This window comes from Anguilla anguilla, chromosome 15 (assembly GCF_013347855.1).
Source record: "Anguilla anguilla isolate fAngAng1 chromosome 15, fAngAng1.pri, whole genome shotgun sequence".
Taxonomy (NCBI): Eukaryota; Metazoa; Chordata; class Actinopteri; order Anguilliformes; family Anguillidae; genus Anguilla; species Anguilla anguilla.
The window spans coordinates 11979285-12005560 of NC_049215.1; the positions used below are offsets into that span (position 1 = coordinate 11979285).

Consider the following 26276-nt stretch of genomic DNA (forward strand, 5'->3'; position numbering starts at 1 on the left):
GATTGGAGTGAACCTACTGGACCTGCTCTACGTATTTGGTCAAAAAATGGAGGAGTGTAGAACCAGTGAATGACGGGTTCAGTCTACATGATAAATCACATCTTTATTTCATGTTTCATTTTGTACTAAAAGTGAAAATGCTGCAACGGGTGGGCAGGGCGCTTTAGTCTACCTTTGATATCAGTGCATATGAATTAATCAGCAGCGTGTTGACTCTGAGCTTGGTCCCCATCACTCTGCATATAAAATATGCATTGAGAAGCCGCTCCTGTCCTTACAGGAGAGACGGCCTGTTTGAAACGCTGTCAGAGTGCAGCAGTGAGCCTCTCCTCTAAACACTGTTTCACAGCGCACTCAGGGTGGGGGGGGGCGGGGGGCACTTCCATTTCTATTCCCAGAATTCCCTGAGGGTGTCTTCACTGAGGTGACCCTATTTTTTGAGGTGTTTCCAAAATGGAAGTGTCCTGACTACGCCCCCCCCCTTGCCGCCTCCACAGAGATGTAAACACTGAATCCCGTGTGAGGTGCTGATCCACACTTTATTTGGGCTCTCTGCTAGCAGCTCTCACCAGCCAGAGACAACAACAACACTAACAGTGGAGTGTCTAATTAAGTGGCGCGCACAGGAAACAGGTCTTCGTTTTGGTACATCCCACCCAAAGGGAAGCGTTTTTGATATCTTGGGCTCTTAATGAGAGCTGTTAAGTTTGGTAACTTTAAATGGCTGTTTTATACTTGCTATTCAGGCAGGGTCCCTGAAGAACTGTAGGAACTAATTGATCTATTTAAATATGATGACAATTTACGAGATTAACTGTAGCTGTGCTGAACAGATGCCAGATAATCTTATCTTCCGACTGTAAATTCAAGAGGATTAATGACTGTTTCTGCAAGGCTGAGGAGTTCCTGTTTCCACTGGAATTGCTAAGGAATTAAAGGGTTCCTGTGATGGGGTCTTTGGTGGTATTGGAAAGAGATTGCCATTGCAAAGTATGCATGCTCTGATATCTTGTCTGTCTCTTTGGTGGGACTTTGGTGTGTGGTCATGTGACCTGATGATGCCATGTGTGGTCATGTGACCTGATGACGCTGTGTGTGATGTTGTTTCTCAGAGGGCAGACGCCGGCGGAATCGGATTACCAGCTGCTGGAGATCGCCCGTCGGCTGGAGATGTACGGCATGCGACTCCACCCAGCCAAGGACAGGGAGGGCACCAAGCTGAGCCTGGCGGTGGCACACACCGGCGTCCTGGTCTTTCAGGTGACCGTCAGAATGGGGGGTCAAAGGTCACAGTGCACTGCTTCTACCAGGCATATCCCTAGAGCACTATACTGTGTGGAAGAAGGGTTTTTGGGAGGTGTGAGGCTATTGAAGCTCTGAAAGGTTGGAGTTCACATGCTATCAGTGACTCACTGATTTAAACCAGTTTAGAGCAGAGTCATTCCATCGGTTACTATGACTCATTAAACAGTGTGTGGCGGCCCCCATCTTTACAGGGTTTTTAACTGCTTTTTGGGGGTTGTAGAAGGTGGTTCAAATTTCAGAATTTTTGTTTTGCCTACGCCATGGGAAAGATAACATGCATTTTACGTGTTGCCATGGGGGATGTGATTAATAATGAGCATTTTTGCGTGGGGGGGAAGCATGTTCAACTCTCTGGGGGTTGATTTAATATCCTGGAATGTCACATAAAACCGATTTTCTGTTATGGAAACCAGTAGGTCAACACTGACGCCTGAGATTTGAAGACAAAAAATTTAATAATTGTCCTTGGGGGGTAAAAAAAGGACACACAACACATTATCCTGTTCACAAATCACCCCAGACAGAAATAACAAAAGTTATTATCTTTATAATATTCCTGAAATGATGGGTGGATGAAGAGGTGATGGAGAGAAAATTAATTTCTCCAGATCAGATTTGGAGCATTTTAAGCTCCAGTTCTAATATTGCATCTCTGTTGTAGGGGCACACAAGGATCAATGCCTTCAACTGGTCCAAAATTCGCAAGCTGAGCTTCAAGAGGAAACGCTTTCTCATCAAACTCAGGCCTGACCTAAATGTAAGTGTCGTCGACATGGAAACGGAGCGTGCTTCGTGCCGCAGGTTAAATCGGAAAATAAAAAACAAGTATTTGCCTCAGATCCCAGGAAGCTTGGAACTGCTCCTTCGTGCTTAAATCAGTTGACTTTGCCTTTTGAAAGGTGACCGTGATGAATTTGACCTTCTTGTTTCATAGAGCCACCTTTTTTCCTGACCATGTGACCCTAAGCGATGTAAAACACAATATTGATCATTATCCTCCAGGCGTCGCTGTTTGCACTCAATTATCAATCCCATTAAACACGGCTGATAATCGAGTGCGCAGTTATCCAGTTAGCGGCTAATTGAGACATTCCAAAAGTGCCCTCATTTGGCCCACTGCAGGGAGGAGCGGTGGAAGGAATGCTAAGAACGGGGAGGACAAAAGAGTGTTTCTCTGAGCGAAAGAGCGTGGCAGTACCCTCCGCACACAGACGGATTTCACGCATTTTTGCCCAGCTCGCAGTGTGTCGAGATTATTCACAGGCACAAAGGTACAACGGACCGGCGTTTGGAATTCAGAAAGAGGCGCAGAATGAAAGTCTGTGATTGACTCTGCCGAGTCGTCCGTCGGCGAGGAGGCAGACAGCCGTGGTCTGCGGCCGGGTGCCGTCCTCCATCTCGCGGGTGCATTCTGTGAGAGGAGACATCCCTCATCTTCAACCGGGCGTGTAATAAATGGCGGGGCGACTCCATCAGCCCTGCAGCTTCGACAAACTTATCTTCCGGGGACAGACTTGCATGAATCACACCGAGAGAACTCTCCAGAACATGCGACAGCGTATCTACAGTGTGTAATTCCTCTAGTGATTATTCTACGGCTGCAAATGTGATCAAAAAATGTTCACAAGATTTCAAAGTGTATTTTAATAATGTGGCTGTATGCGTTATGGACAATGTAACATACGTGTTGCAAGCGTGCAAACTGAAGACATGCTATAAGGTGACCTGCTACATTCAGTGTGCTTAACCTACCCTGCACTAGTTGTTCAGTATATGGGCAATCGGTTTTCCCTGAGGGTAACAAGCTGGTTGCTACTGCAAAAAATATCTTCAAATACTGTCCAAGCAGGAAATTGCACTTCATAGAGAATCTAAAGGAAGCAATTACAGAAAAGGTTTATTTTTCCACCAATAGAACTAGCCCTGGGACCTGGCAAACGTGTTATGGACAAGCATTCACTCCACATCATCAGTTGGTCACAGGAAGCAATAAACAAACTGACAGTGCTCAAATTTAATTTTTAAAAATTAGAGCACTGTCTTTCAGCTGTGACATTACCATTTTCTCGTCATTCAGTCCAAACCAGTTTTTGGTTGCTTTGTACTCATACCCTCTGCTTTTTTATTTATTTTTTGCTGCCACTTTAATTATAAATGCAGGTATCTGGATATGACGACCCTCTTTTTAATAATTCAAACGATGAAAAAGGAACATGTCCCTGTACAACATCACACGGATTTACCCTTTTCCACGGATTCTGTGCCAATTAGCAAATCTTTTACAGAATCGGCGAAAATCAGTAAATTAGAAGACATTAGCAGAGCTGTGGTTCTCAGTAAACAGTTGTGCTGAATTCAACATATGTCTGTGCCAGATGTAAGCAGCTCTGTCATTAGCGTTTAATTGGGAAAGATGGATAGGGGAAGGTAATTGTTTGACAGGTGGTGTGAATTAAAAGGCTGCATCTCCATCTAGTTGTGGGAGGACTGAAATGCAGAGCAGTTCAGGTTCATGTCACTCTGGGTCACATGATCTTAATAAACTCTGTTTGTCTGTGTGTTGGTGGGTGTGTCTGTCTGTCTGTCTGTCTGTCTATTTGTCTGTCTGGCTGTGTGCGTACAGCAAAGCGCGTATCAGGACACGTTGGAGTTCCTGATGGGCAGTCGGGACTGCTGCAAGGTGTTCTGGAAGATCTGCGTGGAATACCATGCCTTCTTCCGCCTCTTTGAGGAACCAAAACCCAAACCCAAACCCGTCCTCTTCACCCGTGGCTCCTCCTTCAGATTCAGGTAGTGTAGGAGGTGTGGAGGTTCAGTTCAGGTTGGGCCAGGTGTGGGTTCTGTGTTCAGTTAGGACAGGTGTTAGTTCTGTGTTCAGTTAGGACAGGTGTGGGTTCTGTGTTCAGTTGGGACAGGTGTGGGTGCTCAGTTTAGGCAGGTACAGGTGTGTTCTGAGTGGTAGGAGCAGCTATAGGAATGTATAGAAGAGCTTCTGCATTCAATGTAATCCAGTGGTGCTGTATGAACATTGGATGGTTTTTTCAGGATGACTTGAGTGGCTTTAATGTAATTTTACATGTTTTCCATTTCTTATAATATGAAATCATTTTTGGTTAAATACCTTTCTTAGGGATACAATAGTATTGCCCAAACTTGAGTTCACGTGAACCGGTACATATGGCTTTGCTGTGTGTTTTTCCTCCTGTCAATCACCTGACCCATACCTCTCAACCTCTTCTCTCCTCCTCTCCCTCCAGTGGACGGACACAGAAACAGGTGTTTGATTACGTCAGGGACTCGGAATTTAAAAAGATCCCCTTTGAAAGGTAAGTATTGTTTTTAGGCTTGTTCTCTGACCTTGATTATTCACAGGGGTTATTTATGAATTAGGCTCTGTCCATCCATCTCACAGTTGGGCATATCAGTATTCTGTCCAGAGAGCATGATTACCCAGGTCAATGTTTGTAGATGTGTGCATGTTTGTGTGTGCATACCCCCTCTGTGAATGAGTGTGTGTGTGTGCGCGCATGTGCGTGTGTGCGTGTCTGTATGTGTGCTTGCACACCAGTGAATGTGTGTCTGTGTCTGTGTGGAACAGCCATAGGGTATAGTCTTCAAGGTAGGATTCAGCCCGGTAACAGTCTTTGGTGTGGTTGGGGTAGTGGATGGGGTCCATTAATCTCAGCTTCTATTCCTACTGTCACAGGAAACACAGCAGGGTCCAGTCTCACAGCAGCCAGTCTCCACTGCCTTCACTGCAGCGCCCCCAAGTGCCAAAAGAAGTGAGTGCAGCTGTCCCTGTTCTGAAATGCAACAGCGCTTCCCAACAGAGCTGTGTGATTGAGACTGAGCGCCTGTCTGTCTGTCTGTCTGTCCGTCCGCAGAGCGTGATCAGCTCCTCAGGGGACGAGCTGGACTCTCCGAGCCGGTCGGGCTGGCGGGAGACGGTGTCGGTCAGCGTGGAGGACTCGTCGGCGTCGCGGAAAAAGAGCAGCCCCTCCCCCCAGCGCAACGGGCGCGAGGAGCGAGCGGGGCCTCGAGTGGAGCCGTCCCCCTCTGGTCAGCGGGCGGAGCGTCTGAGCACAGGTCCGGCACGGCGGGCGGCCCAGGCTGGCCCCACCCCCATCCCGTACACCGACCACAGCGGCGTAGATAACGAGCGTGAGCCCAGCCCGCCCAGGCCACGCCCTGTCAGGCCCCGCCCCCGCACATATGAGTATTACTTTGAGGAGGACGAGCCTGTCGTCCGGGGCGGGGGCGTCAATGGGGGATACCGGCGTGTTCACAGGCGTAGTGTGGGGTACGGGGAGTACCCAACGTTCCACTGCCCAGAGCTTACTGATGAGGACCCAGTGGGTGTTTCTCCCTATGAGGGTATGTCTACCCATGGGGGCGTGGCCATCCATGGGGGTGTGTCTCCCTACAGGGGTGTGTCTACCCATGGGGGTGTGTCTCCCTATGGGGGCATGTCTCCCTATGGGGGTGTGTCTACCCATGGGGGCATGTCTCCCTATGGGGGTGTGTCTACCCATGGGGGTGTGTCTCCCTATGGGGGCGTGTCTCCTCCCTCCCCCTACAACAGCACCCTGGTAGATGAGTTATTCCAGGGTTCTGTGCATCGCTGCCCCCCAGTGGCACGTTGCACTGACCAATTCGGCCCCGCCGAGGAGAACGGGCACGAGCCGTGGCCCGCTCCCTGGGATGAGGACGGATACGATGGCGGTGACCGCGACTTTAACCCGCGGCCCGTGCTAGATGAGGGCCCGCACTATGGCAGATGTTCTCCAGCCACACCGCGGTCGTCGCGTTCGAAGAAGAGCCTCGGCCCCGCCCCCGTCCCCGCCCACCAGCCCCGCCCCGTGTTCTCGCGCGCAGAACGCATGGCGGCTCTGGAGCGCCGCATGTTGGCCAATGGGCTGTCCACGCCGGGCCTGTCCAAGCCCCGCCCCCACCTGGACCACATCGGCGCCGTGCAGATGATTGACGGCTCTGGGAGCAGCGGCTCAGAGTCCAGCGAATCGGAGATGGGCGGCTCCTCTGGCCGTCGACTGAGCTGCGGAGACTCTGCCCCCTCAGGTGGCCCGTCCCGCACGCCCCTCCCCCGAAACAAGTTCTCCTTCGGCAGCCTGCAGCTGGAGGAGGAGGTGGAGGAGGACGGAGGCTTTGACTTTAGCGATGAGGATGGTGCACGTGTCTTCAGCTGCTGAAGCCCCTCTTTAACTTTAGCGATGAGGATAGCGCTGTTAGCATCCCTTTGTGCACTGAGCATGTGCAGTGAAAGCTCTCAGTGGAAGGAGGGGTGGTATGTGTGTAGTTCGGGGCTGACAGGCAAGCCAGGGGGATTCACATAATGAGCACTGAGTTCCAACAGGGAATGGAGTGCAGTTACCCCCCCACACAATGATTCTTATCATCTGGCAGTGAGCCCCCCCTAACCCTAACCCCCCCCCCCCCCCCCCCCCCCACAATCCTGGTGAGAAAAGGACTGACCTATGCAGAGGGATCCCACACAAAGCCTCTCTCCTGCAGGACACATGTGCAGATGATTACCCTCACACAGCTCTGAGGTCTGATAGGATTTTACTGGAGTGACGAACGATGCAACGCACGTCCGCCCGTTCGTGATGAAGGAGCGGTCTTCCCCAGTGCCAAGCCCTCCCACCCACACGTGGTTCATAAATCAGCGACCAGAGAAGAGCTGACTGCTCCACAATGGTGGAGTTTTAGATTGAAACGTTATGCCTCTGGTCTATTAAACAGGGGCATAAATTTAGCCAATAGCATAGTTTGACTAAACCTTGGGAGTCTTGTGTCACAGTCGGAGAGTGCTCAGTGTTAGGCCCATACGTGTGCATTATGTGGTATACACACTATGAGTAGATCAGAGTATTAAATAGGCTGAATCTACATGTCTGGTCAAATGGCTTGATGAATGTTGATGCCAGAACAGAACAAACTTCTGTTCTCATTTGCCATTGTGGTGGAGACTTAACACGTCAACTGTGCCCTTATTTTGCTCTTGTAAAGAATAACAAGCTACTAATAATAGTAATTTGCTGTAGACTCATGTTGGCTAGTTAGAAGGGAATGTTTACAAATGACTTAAGTATGTCGTGTTGTCCAGTATGTGACATTTATTGTGTACATTGTAGTTAAACTTGGACATTTCAAAGCACTGCACACTAAAGACAGAGAGTCATTATACTTCTGTGTATATCGGGTTTCCATGGAGACAGCTTGTGTTTTAGGTCTTGGTGTATGTTTGGTGAAACTGCTGTTTAGCTCTCTCTCTCTCTATCTCTCTCTATTCGAAGTATTGTGGGTATACTATGTGCGTTTGATAAAATGGCACAACATATAAAGCTTCCAAGTGCTGGGGACAATGTCGATTCTATTTATTGATATTCAATTAAATAATTCTTTGTCTTTGAAAAAAAAAAAGTCTTTGAAGGTCGTAATGGGAAGTTTTTGATTTCATGAACTGAATGGACTGAATTGTAATGGATGTGGCTCATGCCCTGATGCTGATCAGTAGGAGTAGTATCAGTGATGTTGGTGGTTTTACTGTAGGAGTAATGTCATTGTGTATTTTGGAAAGTCCCAAAGAGATGGTGCTTGAGAGTAGATCTATGAGAGCACTGGGAAGGAGATTTCCAGATCTCACACAGAGTACTGTAATTCAGACAGTGCAAGGTTATTGCTGTAACTCATCTATGGTACTCATTGTTTGTATATAAATTGTACCATATTACTTATAACACCGTTTAACTAATAATTAATTGTTCTGCTCTTCTGTCTCACCTTCTGAAGTTTTTCCGGGGCACTAACCCATATGAGAAGCTTGTCTCACATTGTCTATTCCCATTTTTACCCAGAATTCACTGCAAATGTAGTCCCATCCCTACAGTACTCCTTTGCTCTTCGCTTTTGGCTCTTCGTTTGTGTTTCTTTCATGTTCATGTGCACTTTTCTTTTCCTGTGTGAGCTCTAAGCACCTGGGTACTCTTTCTCGATGCTGTCATTTGTTTGTGGTTTGTCCTGGTTCTTCACATTTCAGTGGAAATAAAACCATTGCATGATGGTGAATCTCCTGTCCGGTGTGAATGTAAGTCTGAACTGGTCTCTGTTCCTGTCTCCTGTCCCCCTGTGCTGCTGCTGTGTTATGGCTGAATCTGAGACTGACTAGGACCACAGGACTGATAAATTATAACTAACTGCTCCTGTGGAGAACTGAACGGCTTAGGAGTGAAAATGTAGAGCACATGGTGTGTGTGTGTGCGTGCGTGCGTGCGTGTGTGTAGGGGGCCGAAAAACTGTAACGTCCCACATCTCACTATCCTCATAATTCATCACTGTCTGGCTCTTGCGCTGGCTTCTGGGTCACCTACTTACAGTTTGGCATGTATTTCATTTGTATAAATATACCTACCGCTTCTCACTCAAGTTTTACTGTTCCTAATAAGCTCCATAATGAGGTTACAAAATTGGTCATTCAACAGGCAGTAAGTTGGACAACCATGTCCTGGAACGGTGTAGTAGTTTTTGTCCCAAACCGTGTTTTAAAACTCTTTCAAAGCACCTGCTGGTTGATTCTACCCTAGTCACTAGAATCTATGTTGTTATAGATAAAATATTAGTGTCTACTTGTACTCTTTAATTATATTAGTTTCTTGTGTGTGTGTGTGTGTTGCATATATATATGAGCAGTATTGCTGTAGTCCCCACAGCTCTCCTGTCTGTCGTAGACAGTAGTCATAGACTAGAAGTGCGCCAGTTTAATCACTCTTTCATCCATGCTAAAATACTGCCAGTGCATGCAGAGGGTGGGAAACCGAGGCAGGCGAGTATGTAATTCAGTACTGCGGTAGGATTTGACGGCAATGTAGGTATGCTGGCTGTAGGAAATAGGGTCTTTTTTCTTTCCAACGGTCCTGAGTGAAAACTGAGATTCAGTTGGCAAGTTTTTAATACAAGAGTGTGGCTTTTAGCTCGTTTTGTCTGGTTCCTATAGTGCCTCTATTTGTATAGACTCGTGTATGACAATCAGAATCCTCTTATTACCTGTAACCCCAGCTTTGCGGATTGTCCTGCATGTTTGAAATCTAATGATCAGTCTGGAATGCACTTAGATACAGCATGACTAATCTTTTTTCCCTCTCTCTCTCTCTTTTTGTCCCCCTTTTCCTCCCCCCTCCTTGCTCCCTCTCTCTCCCTCACAGGAGTGATGATGAGCTGTCCCCGGCTCTCGGACTCGCCCAATCAGGGTGCAGTGAACGGTCAGAGGCGTGGCCTGGCCCCCGGTCAGAGCCTGGACGGCCCCCAGCCCTCCCCCCTCACCAGCCCGCTGCTGAACGACGGCGGATGCACGCGCACCGACGATGAGGACGAGGTTCGGAGGAAGGTTTGTGGTCCAGAGAGAGGGACCGTAGTCAAGGTGTTCTTGAGGGGTGTGGGTGTGGGGGTTCAGCCGGGCTCTGGCTTTAGGCTCATTGTTGTTGTTACCTAGATGTGTGTAGATCAGGGGCCTGTAGCCCTGATACTGGACTGCCACAGGTTGTGCAGGTTTCCATTGGTTACCAGGGCTTAATTAATCAATTAAAGCAGTTGATTTCACAGTTGGCCCACCTCGCCTCTGAATTGGTTGCCGATTTTAAAGTGAATCCAGAAACCAGCAGACCATTTGGCACTTCTGGGTGGGTTTGCAGACCGCAGGTACACTGTAAATAATTAAATTACATAAAATATGACCTCTAAAGTACAAAAATAGTTTGGATTATGCAGCGGTCTTCTTTGAAGGTCACATTATTTTAAAGTTCACGTTATTTTAGACCCTGGTCTGCTGAGCTACTCGTCAAGAATTATGTGACAAATTGGGGACGTGTCAGAGTCAAGCCCTCTTGCCTCGAGTACGCACAGCTCATTCTGTTAGCCGTTAGCTTTGTTAGCCAAATAACATTGATTTAATGGAGACTGAGAATCACCCCCTGACCACTATTTAAGAAGACACTTAATAAACTAAACTGAAATGAACACCTCATTATATGTTCATTTGCTTGCATAAGTACACATCTCATAATCAGAATGTGCCACTATAGAAAAGATGTTTTAACCCATTTTTAATGCGAGGCATGGCTCCCCAATAGCTTGGTCATGGGCACCAGGGGCTTATCTCACCAGCTCAGAATGGCAGACCTACATTACTGTCCCCCTCCTAAAATACGCTGTATGTGGGTCAGTGCTGTGGACGGAACTGGGCTGCTTTATATTTCAGCGAGTCTCCCTGGAAACATGTATGTTCTGGAATAGGGCTTGGCAGCAGTAGTGTGTGCAGTGATCAGTTTGGGTTAAGTCAGTTTGGGTTAAGTACTCTGTTCTGGAATAGGGCTTGGCAGCAGTAGTGTGTGCAGTGATCAGTTTGGGTTAAGTCAGTTTGGGTTAAGTACTCTGTTCTGGAATAGGGCTTGGCAGCAGTAGTGTGTACAGTGATCAGTTTGGGTTAAGTCTGCGGTCAGTTCGTAGTGCGAGTTCTCTCTCACGTGTCCTCATTTGTTTTTTCTCATTCATGCATTCTGTGATGCATTCCCTCTCTCGTGAGTTCTCTCTCGTGTGTTCTCACTCTCACATGTTCTTTCTCGCTGCTGCAGAGGTTTCCTACGGACAAGGCCTACTTCATCGCCAAGGAACTGCTGACCACAGAGAGGACGTACCTGAAGGACCTGGAGGTCATCACCATGGTGAGGCTGAGCAGATGGACGTGTGTGCCTCAGTCGCCATGGCAGCCATGGAGCTGATCATTTACTTTACATCAGCAGCTTCACGCAGGCTTCAGTGCTCTGTGCTGGTTGGCTGTTGCTTTTATTATATGACCCATGCACTCAGGCTTCCTCGGGCATTATGGGATAGCTATGGTGACAGGGACATGGGTTGGTGTTTGGTTCCGCCTCTCTACACCTGCTCTAGTATGTTCTGCACTAGGACCGTTTGGTTGCGAATCCAGTTTGAAATTTAACCTTGACTGATTTGGCTCACCCAAGGGTTCCCGCTGCCAGAACCTTGGATATCCAGCTCCTTATCTTATCTCGATTTTGAGTGTATTTATTTGTTTTTGCCAGTGTTCCTCAGTGCCCGTGGGTTTAACAGGGATGTTTACACGCAAACATGCGCACACTTCCTCGCCCAGCTCTCAGGAGGGCCAGCTGACTAAACAAGGAAGTGGAAGGGGAGGAGCCCCTGGGAGTTTAATCATTTAGGAAATACCTGCCAGGGCAGGGCCAGCACCACAGGCACGTTCCTCAGTGCAGCTCGTGCAGGCCTCTTTTAGCTGGTCCTGCACAGACTGGGTAAACCAGACCAGCATAATACCGCAGCACACAGCTGAGCCTCAGAGAGAGAGAGAGCGAGAGAGCTGAATTCACAGCCTCTCTGATGTCCGTAGTAGGCCTTTCGGGTAAACATATCGGGTAAATATTTTGTTTGGCTGTTTCAGAAACATCTGAGAGCCAACTGTTACTCACCTCCTGCCTTGGAGCCTACACACACACACACACACCAAACCACCCTCCCCCACAAACCCACAGCTGTCCCAGACTGAGGCCAGCTGTATCAAAGCCACACTTTCCACATCCCCGGCAGAGGAAGAGGAAGCTCTGTGCGGTTGGATTCCTTGGATCGGGCCCTCTTTGATGCTCTCCTTCCCGAGGGCTGTAATTGGACGATTGTGGCATTGATTTGCATATTGATCACACGGCCATCAGGGGATTGGGCCCAAGCTGCGGCCCTGATGTGCAGTCATCAGACAGTGACAGAGATCGTTCGGCAGCAGCGCATCTCTAATGCGACACAACCAGGTCTGTCAGTCTTCTCTGTGAGGGCACAGCATGCCCCGCCCCCAGCAACATGCCCCGCCCCTGAAACTGCTCACAGGTCACAGCTCTACACACGCACTAGGATTAGAGTGATGCCGCTCTGATAAATAAAATTATTGTTATTTTGTAATCTGTAACGGACCTTTGTGATGTAAAATGTAATTGTGTGTTTTTGTGTGCACACGCATGTGCACCCATGTTCTCATGCATGTATTTCTGGGTCTTAGTCTTTTCAGAACTCAGTAGGGAAAGACGAGGCTACACCCGAATCTCTCAGGAACTCCATCTCCTCCAACTTCGAGCCCCTGCACAAGTTCCACACCAGCTTCCTGCGGGAGGTGGAGCAGCGGCTGGCTCTGTGGTGAGCTGGGGTGGGGGGGAAACAAGTCCACAACGTTTTGTTTCTGAGATATTTTCAGCATCACTCTCTGCTATCTTGTGTCTATTCTGGGAAAAAAAATGGATGTGGTGCCTGTGTGTTTTTTGTGAATTTGAGATGCACTGTATGTAAGAGACGACTCATCCAAACACACCTTGTCTGTTTCCTAAACATCCTGCGTGTTATTCCAGAACATTTGAATGAGATTCAAAACAGTAATTAAACCGCTCTCGATTGCCCTCGGTGACAGTGCGGGAAAACTGGTTGGTTTACCTGAGTGGAGGTGTGTAGTGTGAAGCGGACATACCTGCTGCGGTGCCTCAGTGAAAAGGTTGAGCTTGACTATGATAATCAGGAAGATAATCAGGGAGCAACAGAATTCTCTTCCCCAGCAACACAGCATACAGATACTCTGGTTCCACTTAGTTGTGATTCTAGAACAAGACCGTTCTATAGATGAATTGATATTGGATTATTGTCTGCTGTTCAGTGTGTGGTGTGTTCTTCTGTGATTGCTTATAGTGAATAATGGCCTGTGTTGGTCTGACTGGACTACCTTTCTCTCTGAAAAGCATCTGTCTGGCTTTGGCCTGTATATATGCCGAATTGGAGGGTTTCATAGTTTTAGGGGATCCAGTATGTCAGTGGTTTCCAACCCGCTTCCTGGAAATCTACCGTCCTGTTGGTTTTCATTTCAACCCTAATTCGGCACACCTGATTCTACTAATTAGCAGCTCAATGAGATCTGTAGCTGTTGAATGAGGTGTGCTAAATTAGGGTTGGAAGTGAAAACCTACAGAATGGTAGATCTCCAGGAACAGGGTTGGGAACCACCACCACAGTATATGAATGTGCCACATCAAATGAGGAACAGTGGTCACTATGGCAACAGCTAGGCCCTGAGATGAGTACTTACTATTCCTGTCTAACACCCCCCCCCCCCCATCTTATTCTGTAGTCCTGGCAGCGTGTCAGAGAATGTGTCCCACCCCGGAGGGCCTGATCGCCCCCCCACCCCAACCTAAACTAAGATGGTGATCGTTGGCAACCTCATCATCACAGCAACGCGGGACAGATGCGCTTGGGAATGCACATAGCGGAAACCCGCTTCATTCCAGCTCCAAATCTTTCATAGTGACACCGCCGCGAAGTGCCATTTCACTCTGACACCGGCTCTACCCATTAACTCATATTTCACTGAGCCGTCAACATTAGCTGCTAATTCACATGTCGTTGATACACCAGCCCTGTGAATTCATTTTTCACTTTGATGCCAGCTCTAACTGAGAGTTCATATTTCATAGCGACACTAACTATAACCGTTAATACATTTCATAGGAATACCTGCATTGTCTGCTAATTCATATTTCATGGTGACACCAACAGTACACCCTAATGCAAGAAATACACACTATGCACGCCCTAATACATGCATTTCATAGTCACTTTAACACTACGTACTGATTCAGATGTTTCCAAGTGACAACTACAAACTGATGCATATATTTTATAGCAGCACCAATGCTGTCTGCTAGCCCTTATATTTCATAGCAGCACCAATGCTATCTACTAGCCCATATATTTCATAGAACACCAGTGCTATCTGCTCGGTCATATATTTTGTAGTGATTCCAGCCCTGCCTGCTAATTCATATATTTCTCAGCGACACCGGCCCTAGCTGCTAGCTCATACTGCAGGGTGCCGTAATGAGTTAAAGGAATGCATGGGCACTCGGTGTGGCTGTTCTGCATATGCAGACCTGCACAGATCAAAAGCATCCCTGCTGCTTGGCCAACCTCTGCTCCCTGCACATCTGTCCAATTTAGAAGCGGCGTCGGGCCCAGGGATGTGGAATAAATTGCCTTTAAACAATTCCCTGGAAGGCTTTGAATTCCCAGCATTCCGGGCGCTGCATCCGTGCGTTTTATCTTGTGCACGGGATGGCTCTGTATCGCATGCAGTGATGAGCCTCCCCTCACCAAAGCAAGAGGGACTCTTCACGTCTGAGGAGTTTCACTATGTGCCTGACGGTACAGGAAACACGGCTCACTAGTGACATCTGGTGGATGGACGGTGGTTTATGTTCTGAATCTCCTTTTTTGAACAATTGTTGTGAATGAGCTGCACTCAAGTGCACATTGGTGGTCTTGTGTATTGGTGGGAGTTCCTGATCTCATAACTGAAGCAGCGTATCTCCTCTGGCGCAGCAAAGCTAAATTATGGAAAGCTGAGGGTCAGAGGATAAGTGAGTGGCTTTGAGAAGTGAATGGATGAGAGAGTGATTTGTTTTGAAAAGTGAAGAGGGACATTTGTGAATCATTTTGAGAAGTGAATGATTCGTTTTTAAGGAGTGAAGAAGGTAAATTTCCTGTGCAGCTAAATCTCTGTTCTCTGCAGGGAGGGACGGTCTAATGCCCACATTAAAGGAGACTACCAGCGCATCGGGGACGTCATGCTGAAGAACATCCAGGGCATTAAGGTGAGGGGCTCGTGTGGTCCTCATGTTCAATGAGATACAAACAGTTTCCTCACAATCAATAAGACTTCCATTGCTCTCCCTGCTGCATATCACCTGTCTGTCTGCCTGTCTGTCCGTCCGTCCCTGTCTTCCTTCCACAATACCATCTATCTGCCTCCCCATGTGCCTCTCTTTCTCCATCTATCATCATGTTTTTGCCTTCCTGTCAGTGTGTCCATGTGTTAGTCTTTTCTATGTATCTATCAGCCTGTGTTCCTTCCTGTCAGTGCGCCAGTGTGTCCGTGTGTCAGTGTGTCAGTGCGTCAGTGTGTCAGTGCATCTGTGTGTCAGTCAGACAGTGACCCTCTCCCCCTCCCCCCTGCAGCAGATGACGGTGCACCTGCAGAGGCACTCGGAGGTGCTGCTGGAGCTGGAGCGGGCGTGCCGGGCCTCGCGGAGGGTGGAGGCGCTGTGCCGCGACTTTGAGCTGCAGAAGGTGTGCTACCTGCCACTCAACGTCTTCCTGCTCCGCCCCCTGCACCGCCTCATGCACTACAAGCAGATCCTGGAGCGGCTGTGCAAGCACTACCCGCCCACCCACCAGGACTTCAGGGACTCCAGAGGTACAGTACAGAGCCCCCTCTCAGCACATTTGTGTCCCTTACCCAGACCCACTGAGGCAGTCTGGGGGTGCTTGTACAGTGCTTTAAGTGGGTAACAGGGGCTAGTATATGTTTTGTCGGCCATTCCTTGATTTGGAATTGAAACTTTTGTGCATGTGTGCAAGCGTGTGAGTGCGTTTGTGTGTATGCAGCTACTCTAGATACAGGGGAGTGTAAATAACAGTGAAGCACTCCAGCCTTTACATGAACTCAACGACCCTTCTCTCTTACGCTCATAATCATTTCCCCATCTGTTTGGCTCTCTGATGGAAAATGAATAAAATCTCATTAAAAGCTTTGTGGAATCTTCTAAACAGCCTGGGCACTGCTCATCCCAGCAGTTCTGGGCCTGTCTGCATCTCCATGCTAAAGGTGCCACTATATGCTGTGGATGTTGTCCTTGTGTAATTATGTGAAGAACATCAAAAAGTATCCATTCACTGTTGGTTTTTAGCTTCTCTAGGGCATCTGGAAAGGGACATTACTGTTTGTGTCAGTGGTTTATCTGCAACCTGATTGGTTCTACTTGTTTCATCCAGGGTTTCGTCACAGTTAAAAAGGTTTATTTGGCTTTTATTACCATCTTCAATTTTAGACCCACCTACATGAGATCATGACTCAGAAGTAGCCGACCACTGGTTTATTCGCAAAGCACTTCCCCAGAGTTTGGGCTGACTAACGTCAATAGTACATAACCTATAGTACCCTTGGGTTAGTGATTCTGTGACGCTACCTGTATTTAAAAGACCCTAGGGGCAGTGCTAATGGTGACCTTTCTCTCTGTCTCTCACACACACACACATCCACATGCACATACACACACACACACACACAGCTGCCCTGGCTGATGTGTCCGAGATGGTGGCCCAGCTTCACTGCCCCATGATCAAGATGGAGAACTTCCAGAAGCTTCTGGAACTGAAGAAGGACCTGGTCGGAATCGACAATCTTGCTATACCAGGACGGGTGAGTGCATGGGCGCAATGCAGCCGCAGTTCCCCAATTTCTCCTCTGGAGGCCCCCCTGAAGTTTTGTGATTAAAGTTTAAAGTGTTAAACTGAAGTATTTTCTCTTGGATGCAGGAGTTTATCCGGTTGGGCTGTCTGAGCAAGCTATCAGGAAAAGGCCTTCAGCAGCGCATGTTCTTTCTGGTAACCCCCTCCTCCGCATCTGTCCCGACCTCTTCCTCCTCTTATTACTTCCTCTTAAATTTAATTACTTGGCAGGAATGTCAGCTGAACTACAGCCATCTCCAGACCTCTGCATCTGTACACACCACTTCATGAAAGCGTTGGAAATCTAAATCACTGCAGGATTCATCCATTTCTAAAGTATACTGACTAAACTACACATTTAAATCCTATTTTTTCATTAAAATCTGAGATATACTGTTCTTAGACATTTATGGCAAAGTGTCTGTGATTAATGTGTTCTAGTCTCTATATTCATGCGTATCTGGTCTCTGCCTGCTTACACAAGGAGAGATTAATAACCCTCTTACTGGAGGAGAGCCAGCAGTAGATCCACCTCTGTGCTGCGTGATGTATGTTTGACACTGAAAGACTTTCACCTCCTGGAGTACCTGAAGTTAGTCTGTTTTCTGTTCTTCCTTCTGGCAGTTCAATGACGTCCTGCTGTACACGAGTCGAGGGATGACGACAGCCAATCAGTTCAAAGTCCACGGGCAGCTCCCCCTCTACGGCATGACAGTGAGTACAGCAGTGGTGTTGCCAGGGCGACACAATGTGCTGTGTCTGCTGTGAGGCAGTGCAGTGTAAATATGTTAGTCTCATGCTCAATATCTAAGTTCAGTTTGAAATTGTAAAGCCATTTGCATATGTAAGTGCCTTGTGCTTTGATCTTGCTTGAATGTGTAAGCTCCATATGGAGACACTCTGGATATTGTCTGTGGGTGAATAGAACTACAGTAACCCACTGTTCCACACGGCACTCCATACATGAAATGAGAGGGTGGCAGTATTAATGCCAGCGTGTGTGTGTGTGTGTGTGAGAGAGAGAGCAAGTGTGAGTGTTAGCTTCTGCATGCGCGCGGGTGTGAGTGTTAGCGTCTGCATGCGCGCGAGTGTGAGTGTTAGCGTCTGCATGCGCGCGAGTGTGAGAGGTGTCGAGGCCCGTTGTGCGTGACTGCTGTCTCCCTCTGCTCTGTTCTCAGATCAGGGAGAGCGAGGATGAGTGGGGGGTGCCCCACTCCTTCACCCTGTCCGGCCAGCGCAGCTCCGTGGTGGTGGCGGCGAGGTAAGAGCGCGGCGCCGACGCCCCGGTGACACGCTGCGCTAGGGCGCTAGGCGCTAACCCGCTTGAGGGACAGGAGACCTCCCGTCCCGAGGTCTCAGGCCCAGTCTGTGGGCTGAACAAGGCTCTCTGTGTCCCACCACAATAACGCCATTCATCACTCAGACAGCGCACATGCTCATCGAAACAACCACAGGAAATATTTACCAGGCCAGGGCCGCTCGGAGGGGATGGAAAATCTGTCAGTCCTCCTTATGACTGGAACTTTGCTGACAAACTATTTCAACTTGAACCATTCATTATTCTCTCCTGGTTGCTGTGTTAATGACTCAATGCTACAGATAGCAAGTTTAGGACTCAATGGAGTTTCAACCCTGTCTCATTAAGTCAAGTGACCAAGTGTACCTCTGGTCAGTGTTAGTGTCAGCATTAGTCTTGTGACTAGCCCATTGTGTAAGAGCAATGCTGTCAATCCCCTACCTGCCCTTATTGATTTTGTAGTCTGACGCTCATCTATTTTACTGGTTATACCTGTGGTTAGCATTAGCCTCATCACCAGCCCATTGGCTTGAAGCAGTGCTGTGACCCCAAAGGACCTCATTGAAGTGCATAGCACTGCTGATTGGTTTAGTTAGCTAGTGTTGCCATTGGCCGTGCCACCAGATGTTGGCTGAAAGCAGTGCTGTCTCCACCAGCTCTGTATCAGAGATGGAGAAGTGGATGGAGGACATCAAGATGGCCATTGACCTGGCGGAGAAGTGCAACGGGCCCAGCTCTAACCCCGTCGTGGCCGGCAGCCCCCAGGAGAACAGTGAGTGTTAGCACCACACCACCGCGCCCATTGCTGTGGACGCCAAACCTGTAGGGGCAATGACCAGGGCACCGACCGGGATTCCGCCAGTGTCATGAGAAGTGGTCTTTGGGTTTGCATGCTATAGTGGAGAGCACGTGTTTATCTGCGCTCTCCCAAATCAATAGCAGAGGTTCCAGCAATGAACAAAAAATGGGGCATTCCAAGTTAGGGAGACAAGTAGGGGGCGGCATGCAAATTTTGAACTGTCTGTATGAACTATCTGGCCAATCACTGAAGAAAATGTGTGTAGTAGACAAAAATTGGCTGCAGTGTGGACTGTGTCCATACTTTTCCACCTTAAATGCAGTTGCTGTGTGTGGAATGGAAGATTTAATTCTCTTCTACCTAAAACACTGATATTGTGTGTGATGAAAGACTTAATACTGTTCCTCTCTAAAGGCGTTTGTGTGTAGAAACTCTGCCTCTCCGGGTTGCCCTGTCCGGGAACAAGGGGAATCTCTTTAACGGCTCCTTTCACTGAATTTCCCAGAATCCTCGGAGGACCCGACTCTAGACCAGGAGTCGGAGGACGACCTGAGTGCCTCGCGCACTTCCCTGCAGAGACAGGAGGCTCACCGTGGTAACACCACAGTGCATGTGTGCTGGCACAGGAACACCAGCGTGTCCATGCTGGACTTTAGCATTGCCGTGGAGGTACCTGCCTCAGCCCTGCCCTCCCTCTGCTTCTGTTCCTCCTCCTCCTCCTTGTGTGTGTGTGCGTATGTGTGTCCCTGTGTGTGTGTGTGTGTGTGTGTGTGTGCGTATGTGTGTCCCTGTGTGTGTGTGTGTGTGTGTGTGTGTGTGTGTATTATGTTTAAACTGTATTCTCCCCACTGGGGCTAGTGTTCTCCAGTTCACATCCTCTCAGCCACTGTGAAACTCATCTGCCTGTCGATAGCTGCCTGCTATGCCTGTACATTAACTGCACTCTCAGCAGATTCTGCTATGACTTACACTGCTCACATTTCACTCAGTGTGTGTTTATACAGCACCTGACCTGGCTCAAATCACTATTACTCATCCCTCAACACTTCACATGCAATTGAAAATACTGCAGATTACAGATCATTTCATAGCTGCACGTATTTTCAACAATATACAATTATGATGTCTGTACATTTCTGTCAATAACATGCTTCATGTTGAAAATAAATTTGAACCTTCAACCCAAATCCCTTTTCCAAGCCACTCCCAAAAAACAGTGCCTCTTCAGTACTCTTAAAGCTGAGTATTTGAAGGAGCTGAATTTTTAAGCTGCACACTAAGAGCCTTTCCTGAGAGAGAGGCTGCGGTTGGCTAGCTGGTGTGCCGTGGTTACTGTAACCGTGGTGTGCTAGCGGTTAGTGTGGGCAGATGGGTAATTATGGTTTCTGGGAGGTGGAACTGAAGGTCACTGCTCTCAGCCCTCTTTCACAGATTTAACTCTCTTCAGGTCTGCCTCTGTTACAGCCCTGGTCTCACCTCCGAGACTCTGTCTCTCTGTGTCCCGTATCTCTGTCTGTCTGTCCGTCTGGTTCCAGCTGAGACTGTACTTTTGAGGATGTTGTCATGAGAGAGGGCCTAAGGTCACACATTGATACATAGTGGAGGGGGGATGTCTTATCTACTGTTTCTACCAGTGTTTTCTATCTATTTTTTCTAACTACTCTCATTTCTCTGCACGTCATACTGAACGGAGAGAGAGCGGTGTGATGTTGGTGTGAAACAGCCCATATCACCACAGAGAAACACTGTGGTATGTGAGGGATTTTTTTGGGAACAGGTTGATGTGAAATGGCAGTGCATTGGGGTGATCTCATGACACATATCCCTGAAAGTGTCGGTCTGTGTTGGACTCCGTGTTCTAGGCAGGGTGTGGCGGGCTCACTGTTTGCACCAGGTGTTTGTGGGTTCTCTATCCACAGCTGACACCCCCTGGAGTGACCTCTGACCCCCTGTGGTTAACCTGCTGCTGTCCGTTTGTCCTTCCCTCTCACCCTTATACTGTCTGTCTGTTTATTGCTCTTCTCCCTCTCTGTCAGTTTGTACCTATCCCTTCTTCTCTCACTGTCTGTATGTCTCTCCTTCCCTTTCTGTCTGTTTCCCTCCTCCCACATTCCTTCTCTCTTTTTCCCGTTCCCTCCATCTCCCTGTCTGTCCGTCCCTCTCCCTCCTCTCTCTCTCTGTTTGTCTGTCTGTCTGTGCTCCCACGGTAGAGGACCCTAGTCCAGTCAGTGACTCAGAGAAACCTCCCCCTGGGCGTGGCAGTGGGGCGGGGCCTGTGGCACTCTCTCTAGTCTGCTGGTACCGCGTGTGCAGCCTCTCCTTTAGCGATACCTGCAGGAGCACAGAGGTAACCATGCCGACAGGCAGGCCCCACCAATCGCACGGCAGCATGGTACACCAAGCAGACTGTTAGCACAGCCTCAGATTTGTAGTTTTCTTTATTTTTAAAAAGCCCCTGGTAAACCAGGAGGTCCTGGGACCCTGGGTTTCAGTGCAGTGATGCACCCTGTGGGCCAGGTCATCCTGTACTGGGCGTACCCCAGGGAGTCAGTGGGACTGTCCTTGTCCCATTGTGCACCACCACCCTCCTCCAATCAGGAGCCTGTAGTATGCCTGCACCAGTTGCACATGATTATTACTCCTCTGGACCAATCACTGTGCAGCTCAGCAGGTACTGTGTGGGCTTGATTTCAAGAAACAGACACAGGCTTACGGATGCAATTAGGCATTCCTAAAATGGGGGAAAACTGGGGTTAAAAAACTGGGGGAAACTTTAGGATAGTCTGCCTTCATTATGTGCACTTCCTAGGTATCTGTATTAGATGTTAGTATTAGTTAAAATACCAATGTAAGACTTTGAACTGCAAATTGCTTCGTTCAGTTTCATTAAAAAGCTGATATTTTCGGTACTCATTCCACTACTGTCTTGAGAGCCAAGCACCAACACATACAGAGAATCTGGCTCAGTTTGTGTGAATAAACCCGCCCAGGGTACGGTCAGCGTCTCCGGGACGGGGAACGCGAGCCCTGACTACACCACAGGGAGAGAGAGGCTCCAGCCAGACTGTAAAACAGAGCATGTCTCTGGGGTCCTGCTGAGGGAAGGGTCTTCTACCTGCTCCAGAGGGATGAAACTCACTCTCCGTGTGTCTACGATCTCGACCGCCTCGTCTCCCAGCACTCATTTGTGTGCATTGCATGTTTACTGGTGTGTGTGTGTGTGTGTGTGTGCAGTTACTCTAGCTCAGGCCGTTCAGTTTGTTTTCTCTTGAAGTGATTTAACTCTAGTGTACTGGAGCTCAGGGGCTAGTTTGTTCATGTGTAGCTGCCGATGTTTGCCCGGTGCAGTCTTGTATGATTCCTGTTTTGGTAAGCTGATGTAAGTACAGAGCTACTGTTTAAAGATTAAATGGATATTTATGTGACTTGCTGTGGTTTACGTAGTCGTCTTCACTGTTGTGTGGTTTCTGTTTTCTCTTCAGTTTTTTTGTGAGTGCAGTGCTGTTCTCAGGGAGGGGTAAAGCTGAGCAGAAATGCCCCCCCCCCCCAAGTAAAGCAGCGGTTGTTTGTTGTCTGTCCTGTAGAATCAGCTGTCAGGAAACCTCCTGAGGAAGTTTAAGAACAGCAATGGCTGGCAGAAACTGTGGGTGGTCTTCACTAACTTCAGCCTGTTCTTCTACAAGACATATCAGGTGAGGACTGCTGAGCTGTGTGTACGTGTGTGTGTACGTGTGTGTGTGCATGTGCGCGTGCGCGCATGTGTGTGTCTTCTGCTCATGCAAAACCCAATAAAAATCAAACCCAATAACTCAGATCCCTGTAATTCAGCCTTCAGCGGTCTGGGAGTGTTGATCTGTGTACACACCAGTAGGTGGCAGGCCTTTAATTCAAACTCAATTAAATAATCTATTTGGACTCAATGTGAATTATTCAGGAAGTAAGCACTATAAGTTTCCGCATGCTTTTAATGAAACGGTTAGTAATAATCATTATTATAATAGATTTCTTTATGACCTCAGAGCATTACAGTGGAGGAAATTAGCCTCAACCACCAACGTGTAGCACCCACCTGGGTGACGCACGGCAGCCATTTTGTACCAGAGTGCAAACACAACAGATCAGCTGAGGAGGGAGCAGGAAATTACTGAGGCAGTTAAAAAGACAGTTACTGATAGGACTTGTGTCAGATATATAGTCAGCTTACTCAGTTTCTAAGTACTGGTTGTACTTTTTGCTGTTGTGTGTGAACATTAGCCTGTGCCTAACTGCGTACCCCACCCCTCCTCCCCCAGGATGACTACCCCCTGGCTAGCCTGCCACTGCTGGGGTACTCTGTCACCATTCCCTCTGAGAATGAGAACATCCACAAAGACTACGTCTTCAAGCTCCATTTCAAATCTCACGTCTACTACTTCAGATCTGAGAGCGAGTACACCTTCGAGAGGTAAACAACTCCATACTCGCGCTCTCTTTTATCTCCATCTCTCTCTCTCACTTTCCCGTTCTCTCTTTTGGAGTATCACTTGCTCCCTTTCTTTTTCTTGTACCCTGTGGAGGTGTTTCTAAAACCAAACTGCACTGTCCTGCCCCCAGTTACCCCTCTGGCTGTTTAAAGAGACACACGCTCCAGAGTATCACGCCAGCAAGAGCCCTGAGTATCTGTGTGCTCAGATCAAACTTCCTAAGTTAATCAGAGCAGGCAGGATATCGGAAGCGGGAGGGAAATGTACTCCTGAGGGAGCACGATTTGTTCAGATCTGCAGTGAAGTTTGGTTCTTCTCCCATCCTGATCTCTGTGTCTCTTTCCCACTCTCCCTCTCTCTCTCTCTCTCTCTCTCTCTCTCTCTCTCTTTCTCTCACCCTCACAGGTGGATGGAGGTCATCCGCAGCGCCACCAGCTCCACCAGCCGCACCCGTTTCCTGAGCCGAAAAGAGCCCCACCCCTACTGATCCAAAGAGCCTGGGGCCCACCTGGGGCCTGCCAGGCCCCTCCCACCCCCTTCCTGTGTCACGCCTTGGCCCTCCATACCACACCTCCTACCCATGCAGTGCCCACGTTTTTGTACAATCCATGGATCCCCCATCCGCGCCACACCCCCATGTTAGCCCAAACAACGCCTCCTGCCAACCGAAGGGCCCCACACTGTCAGCTGCGCAGTTTTCAGTTTCACTCTTTGATCCTTTTATTTTCTTTTTGACTTTGCTTTGTTTTTACGCATAAATGGGACACTTATTGTCCCGGCACAAAATTCTGTGCTTTCAGAGTATTTCAGAGGTCATGTGTGCTGGGTAACGACAGAAAGACTGCTGTCCTGCATTTCTACTGAACTCTGAATCATCTTTTGTAGAATGTCATTTTATACGATTTTTTAATGTGGTCTGTGAACCACTTTCTCTCATTCTGGTTTTACATGTTTTCATTGGTTGTGTTTCTAAAATGCAGACCTGTCGAAAAAGTTTTGTTTTATTTTTAAACTACAGGTTTGTTTGTTGGAGATAACTGCTACTTTTTTGCTACTCAAAACATGTTTTTTTGTTTGTTTGTTTTGAAGGACAATGGCTGCGTTCAAATCCTACAGCATGAGTGCCAAACAGGTTTTTTCCCAATGACTGTCTTTATAATGTGATTTTAATATGTTGGAGATACGTAGGTTTCTAAAAAGGAATTTCAGAGAATCGATGTACTAAAGTGAACTTATAGGCACCTTTAAAAGAAAATTTATTTAACTCCAAGATGTCCCTGGGAAATATGACTTGAATTAATATGTTCAGGATAACCTAAAGATTTACGATTCTGGTTTTTCATAATTAATGTTTAGGATTAATAATCATTTTAAGTACATCCTGAGTAGTTACTATGCCAGTATTGGCACTTATACTAAATTGAAATTTCAAAGAACAGTTTTTTTTTTCCTGTTAACCCCACTTTGGACACAATGCTAAGAGTGTCTCCTCCGTTCTTCTGTCCTGGGCTCAAATAAGACTTCCTGTTACACTTCATGACCTGTGCCCTATGACCTATGAACTATCATCAGTATTCATTCAGAGTAAATTCTCATATGGAAAAAGGCTTTAAAGCCAAGGTAGGAAATAGACTCTAAAGTTATGAAGACACTTTCAGTCCACTAAATAGCAGTCCTCTCAGGGGTTGTAAATGGCTCCCAACTGGTGAGAGAAATCCTTACCTGTTTAAAACCCTGTGCTGAGATGCCATTTTAATCACACCGTAAGACAAGGTCTGCTTATTTGCTAAAATAAACATCGAAGTACATTTAAATGTGACACATCCTGCCATTAAAATTCCTCATGTGGGGCCTGATGAACAGGTTTATCAACACTTCCGGGATGAATAAGAACTATACTAGCCACGAGGATATGACTGTTGCCTGGGTAACAGCCTCTGCACATACCAAGCAAAAGTGTCTCTGTACATTTTTTACATTCTCTGCCAGGTTCAAATCACCAGGCCAGAGATTGTTGGTCTTTGATCATGTACCTAATTTGTACAGTACCCACTTACTTTTGATACAAAAGCTGACCAAGACTCTGCCAGTATCTTTTTAGAATTTAATTCACTTCTTTATTAACAGGAAAACGTGCAGAAAAGGATCGTTCTGAGTGCACAGGGACTTTAAATGATATTGCTGATGTGAGAGTAAGGAGTCTGTTTGTGGGGGGGGGGGGGGGGGGGGGGGGGGGGGGGGGGGGGGGGGGGTGAATTCTACTGGAGAAATGGATGGAATGATCTGTGTGACCCCCCCTCCCCAAACAGCAGAAAGATCTGTGGACACGAAAGCAATAAAAAAAAAAAAACATTTTATGACACTTGCTGATGTGTTTGTCTACAACTTTGAGAAAAACTTGTACATTTTAAAAGTAAAGGTATGCAGTTTGTTCTGCCTCTTTTACTACTAACAATTCACAGTTCAAACTCTTTCACAGGAGAATAGAGGAAAAAAATATTAACCTCCCACCACTCTCCTGCACATGTTTTGATGCTAATGGTGTTTTGCTCTGTGTGGTTTTGAGCATTTTGCATAGAAACCTGGAGGTGTAGTTTTTCTGTGACACTAGAGAGCACCACTCAAGAAAGCTGTACATTCACGGTTATTCACTACGGCTGATGGGATCAGATGTTCTGCCGGAAATGGTGGTGGTTATAATTATGGAAACTATCTGATTCCAGCATTTGGCAAAGCTACCTGGAGCTCAGGTAAATCCACATTCCTTGTAAAAATGGGGAAGCCAGTCCTGTTGGAAATGGCTGCATGACACCAGATGACTTTGGCAGAACACAATAATGTTGTGCTTATTCAAGTAGCAAAAAATGCATGAAAATCAATTTTGCATTTGAGACACAGATGTTGTTTTAAAAGCAGAAGTTTGATGCATTACCAGTAGATGGCACTATTGCATTTCTCAGGAATCCATTGTTGCACACTAAGGGCCTGATTTACCTTTAGCATGTGCAAAACCAAAAACATGACCAATGATTGGTCATGGTATTTCTTTTGT

The 26276-nt window shown here is 47.6% G+C and overlaps 1 protein-coding gene across 4 annotated transcripts in view; it reads left to right on the plus strand.

Moving 5' to 3' along the window:
- The window catches only part of LOC118214452 (FERM, ARHGEF and pleckstrin domain-containing protein 1-like), a 76130-nt gene extending 50533 nt beyond the window's left edge, over positions 1 to 25597 (plus strand). For 3 of the 4 annotated variants that reach the window (XM_035394416.1, XM_035394415.1, XM_035394417.1), the window contains 20 exons: positions 1113 to 1260; positions 1967 to 2062; positions 3929 to 4095; positions 4563 to 4631; positions 5012 to 5087; positions 5190 to 5391; positions 9525 to 9706; positions 10950 to 11039; positions 12398 to 12531; positions 14948 to 15029; positions 15394 to 15631; positions 16506 to 16636; positions 16753 to 16821; positions 17290 to 17379; positions 17844 to 17926; positions 18619 to 18734; positions 19267 to 19430; positions 22346 to 22453; positions 23054 to 23205; positions 23630 to 25597. In XM_035394416.1, the coding sequence (XP_035250307.1) occupies positions 1113 to 1260; positions 1967 to 2062; positions 3929 to 4095; positions 4563 to 4631; positions 5012 to 5087; positions 5190 to 5391; positions 9525 to 9706; positions 10950 to 11039; positions 12398 to 12531; positions 14948 to 15029; positions 15394 to 15631; positions 16506 to 16636; positions 16753 to 16821; positions 17290 to 17379; positions 17844 to 17926; positions 18619 to 18734; positions 19267 to 19430; positions 22346 to 22453; positions 23054 to 23205; positions 23630 to 23711 (2479 nt within the window). In that variant the 3' untranslated portion in view covers positions 23712 to 25597. The remainder of the gene's footprint in view (positions 1 to 1112; positions 1261 to 1966; positions 2063 to 3928; positions 4096 to 4562; positions 4632 to 5011; positions 5088 to 5189; positions 5392 to 9524; positions 9707 to 10949; positions 11040 to 12397; positions 12532 to 14947; positions 15030 to 15393; positions 15632 to 16505; positions 16637 to 16752; positions 16822 to 17289; positions 17380 to 17843; positions 17927 to 18618; positions 18735 to 19266; positions 19431 to 22345; positions 22454 to 23053; positions 23206 to 23629) is intronic. The other variant, XM_035394418.1, reaches the window with a different exon arrangement.
- Positions 25598 to 26276: the final 679 nt, after the last annotated feature.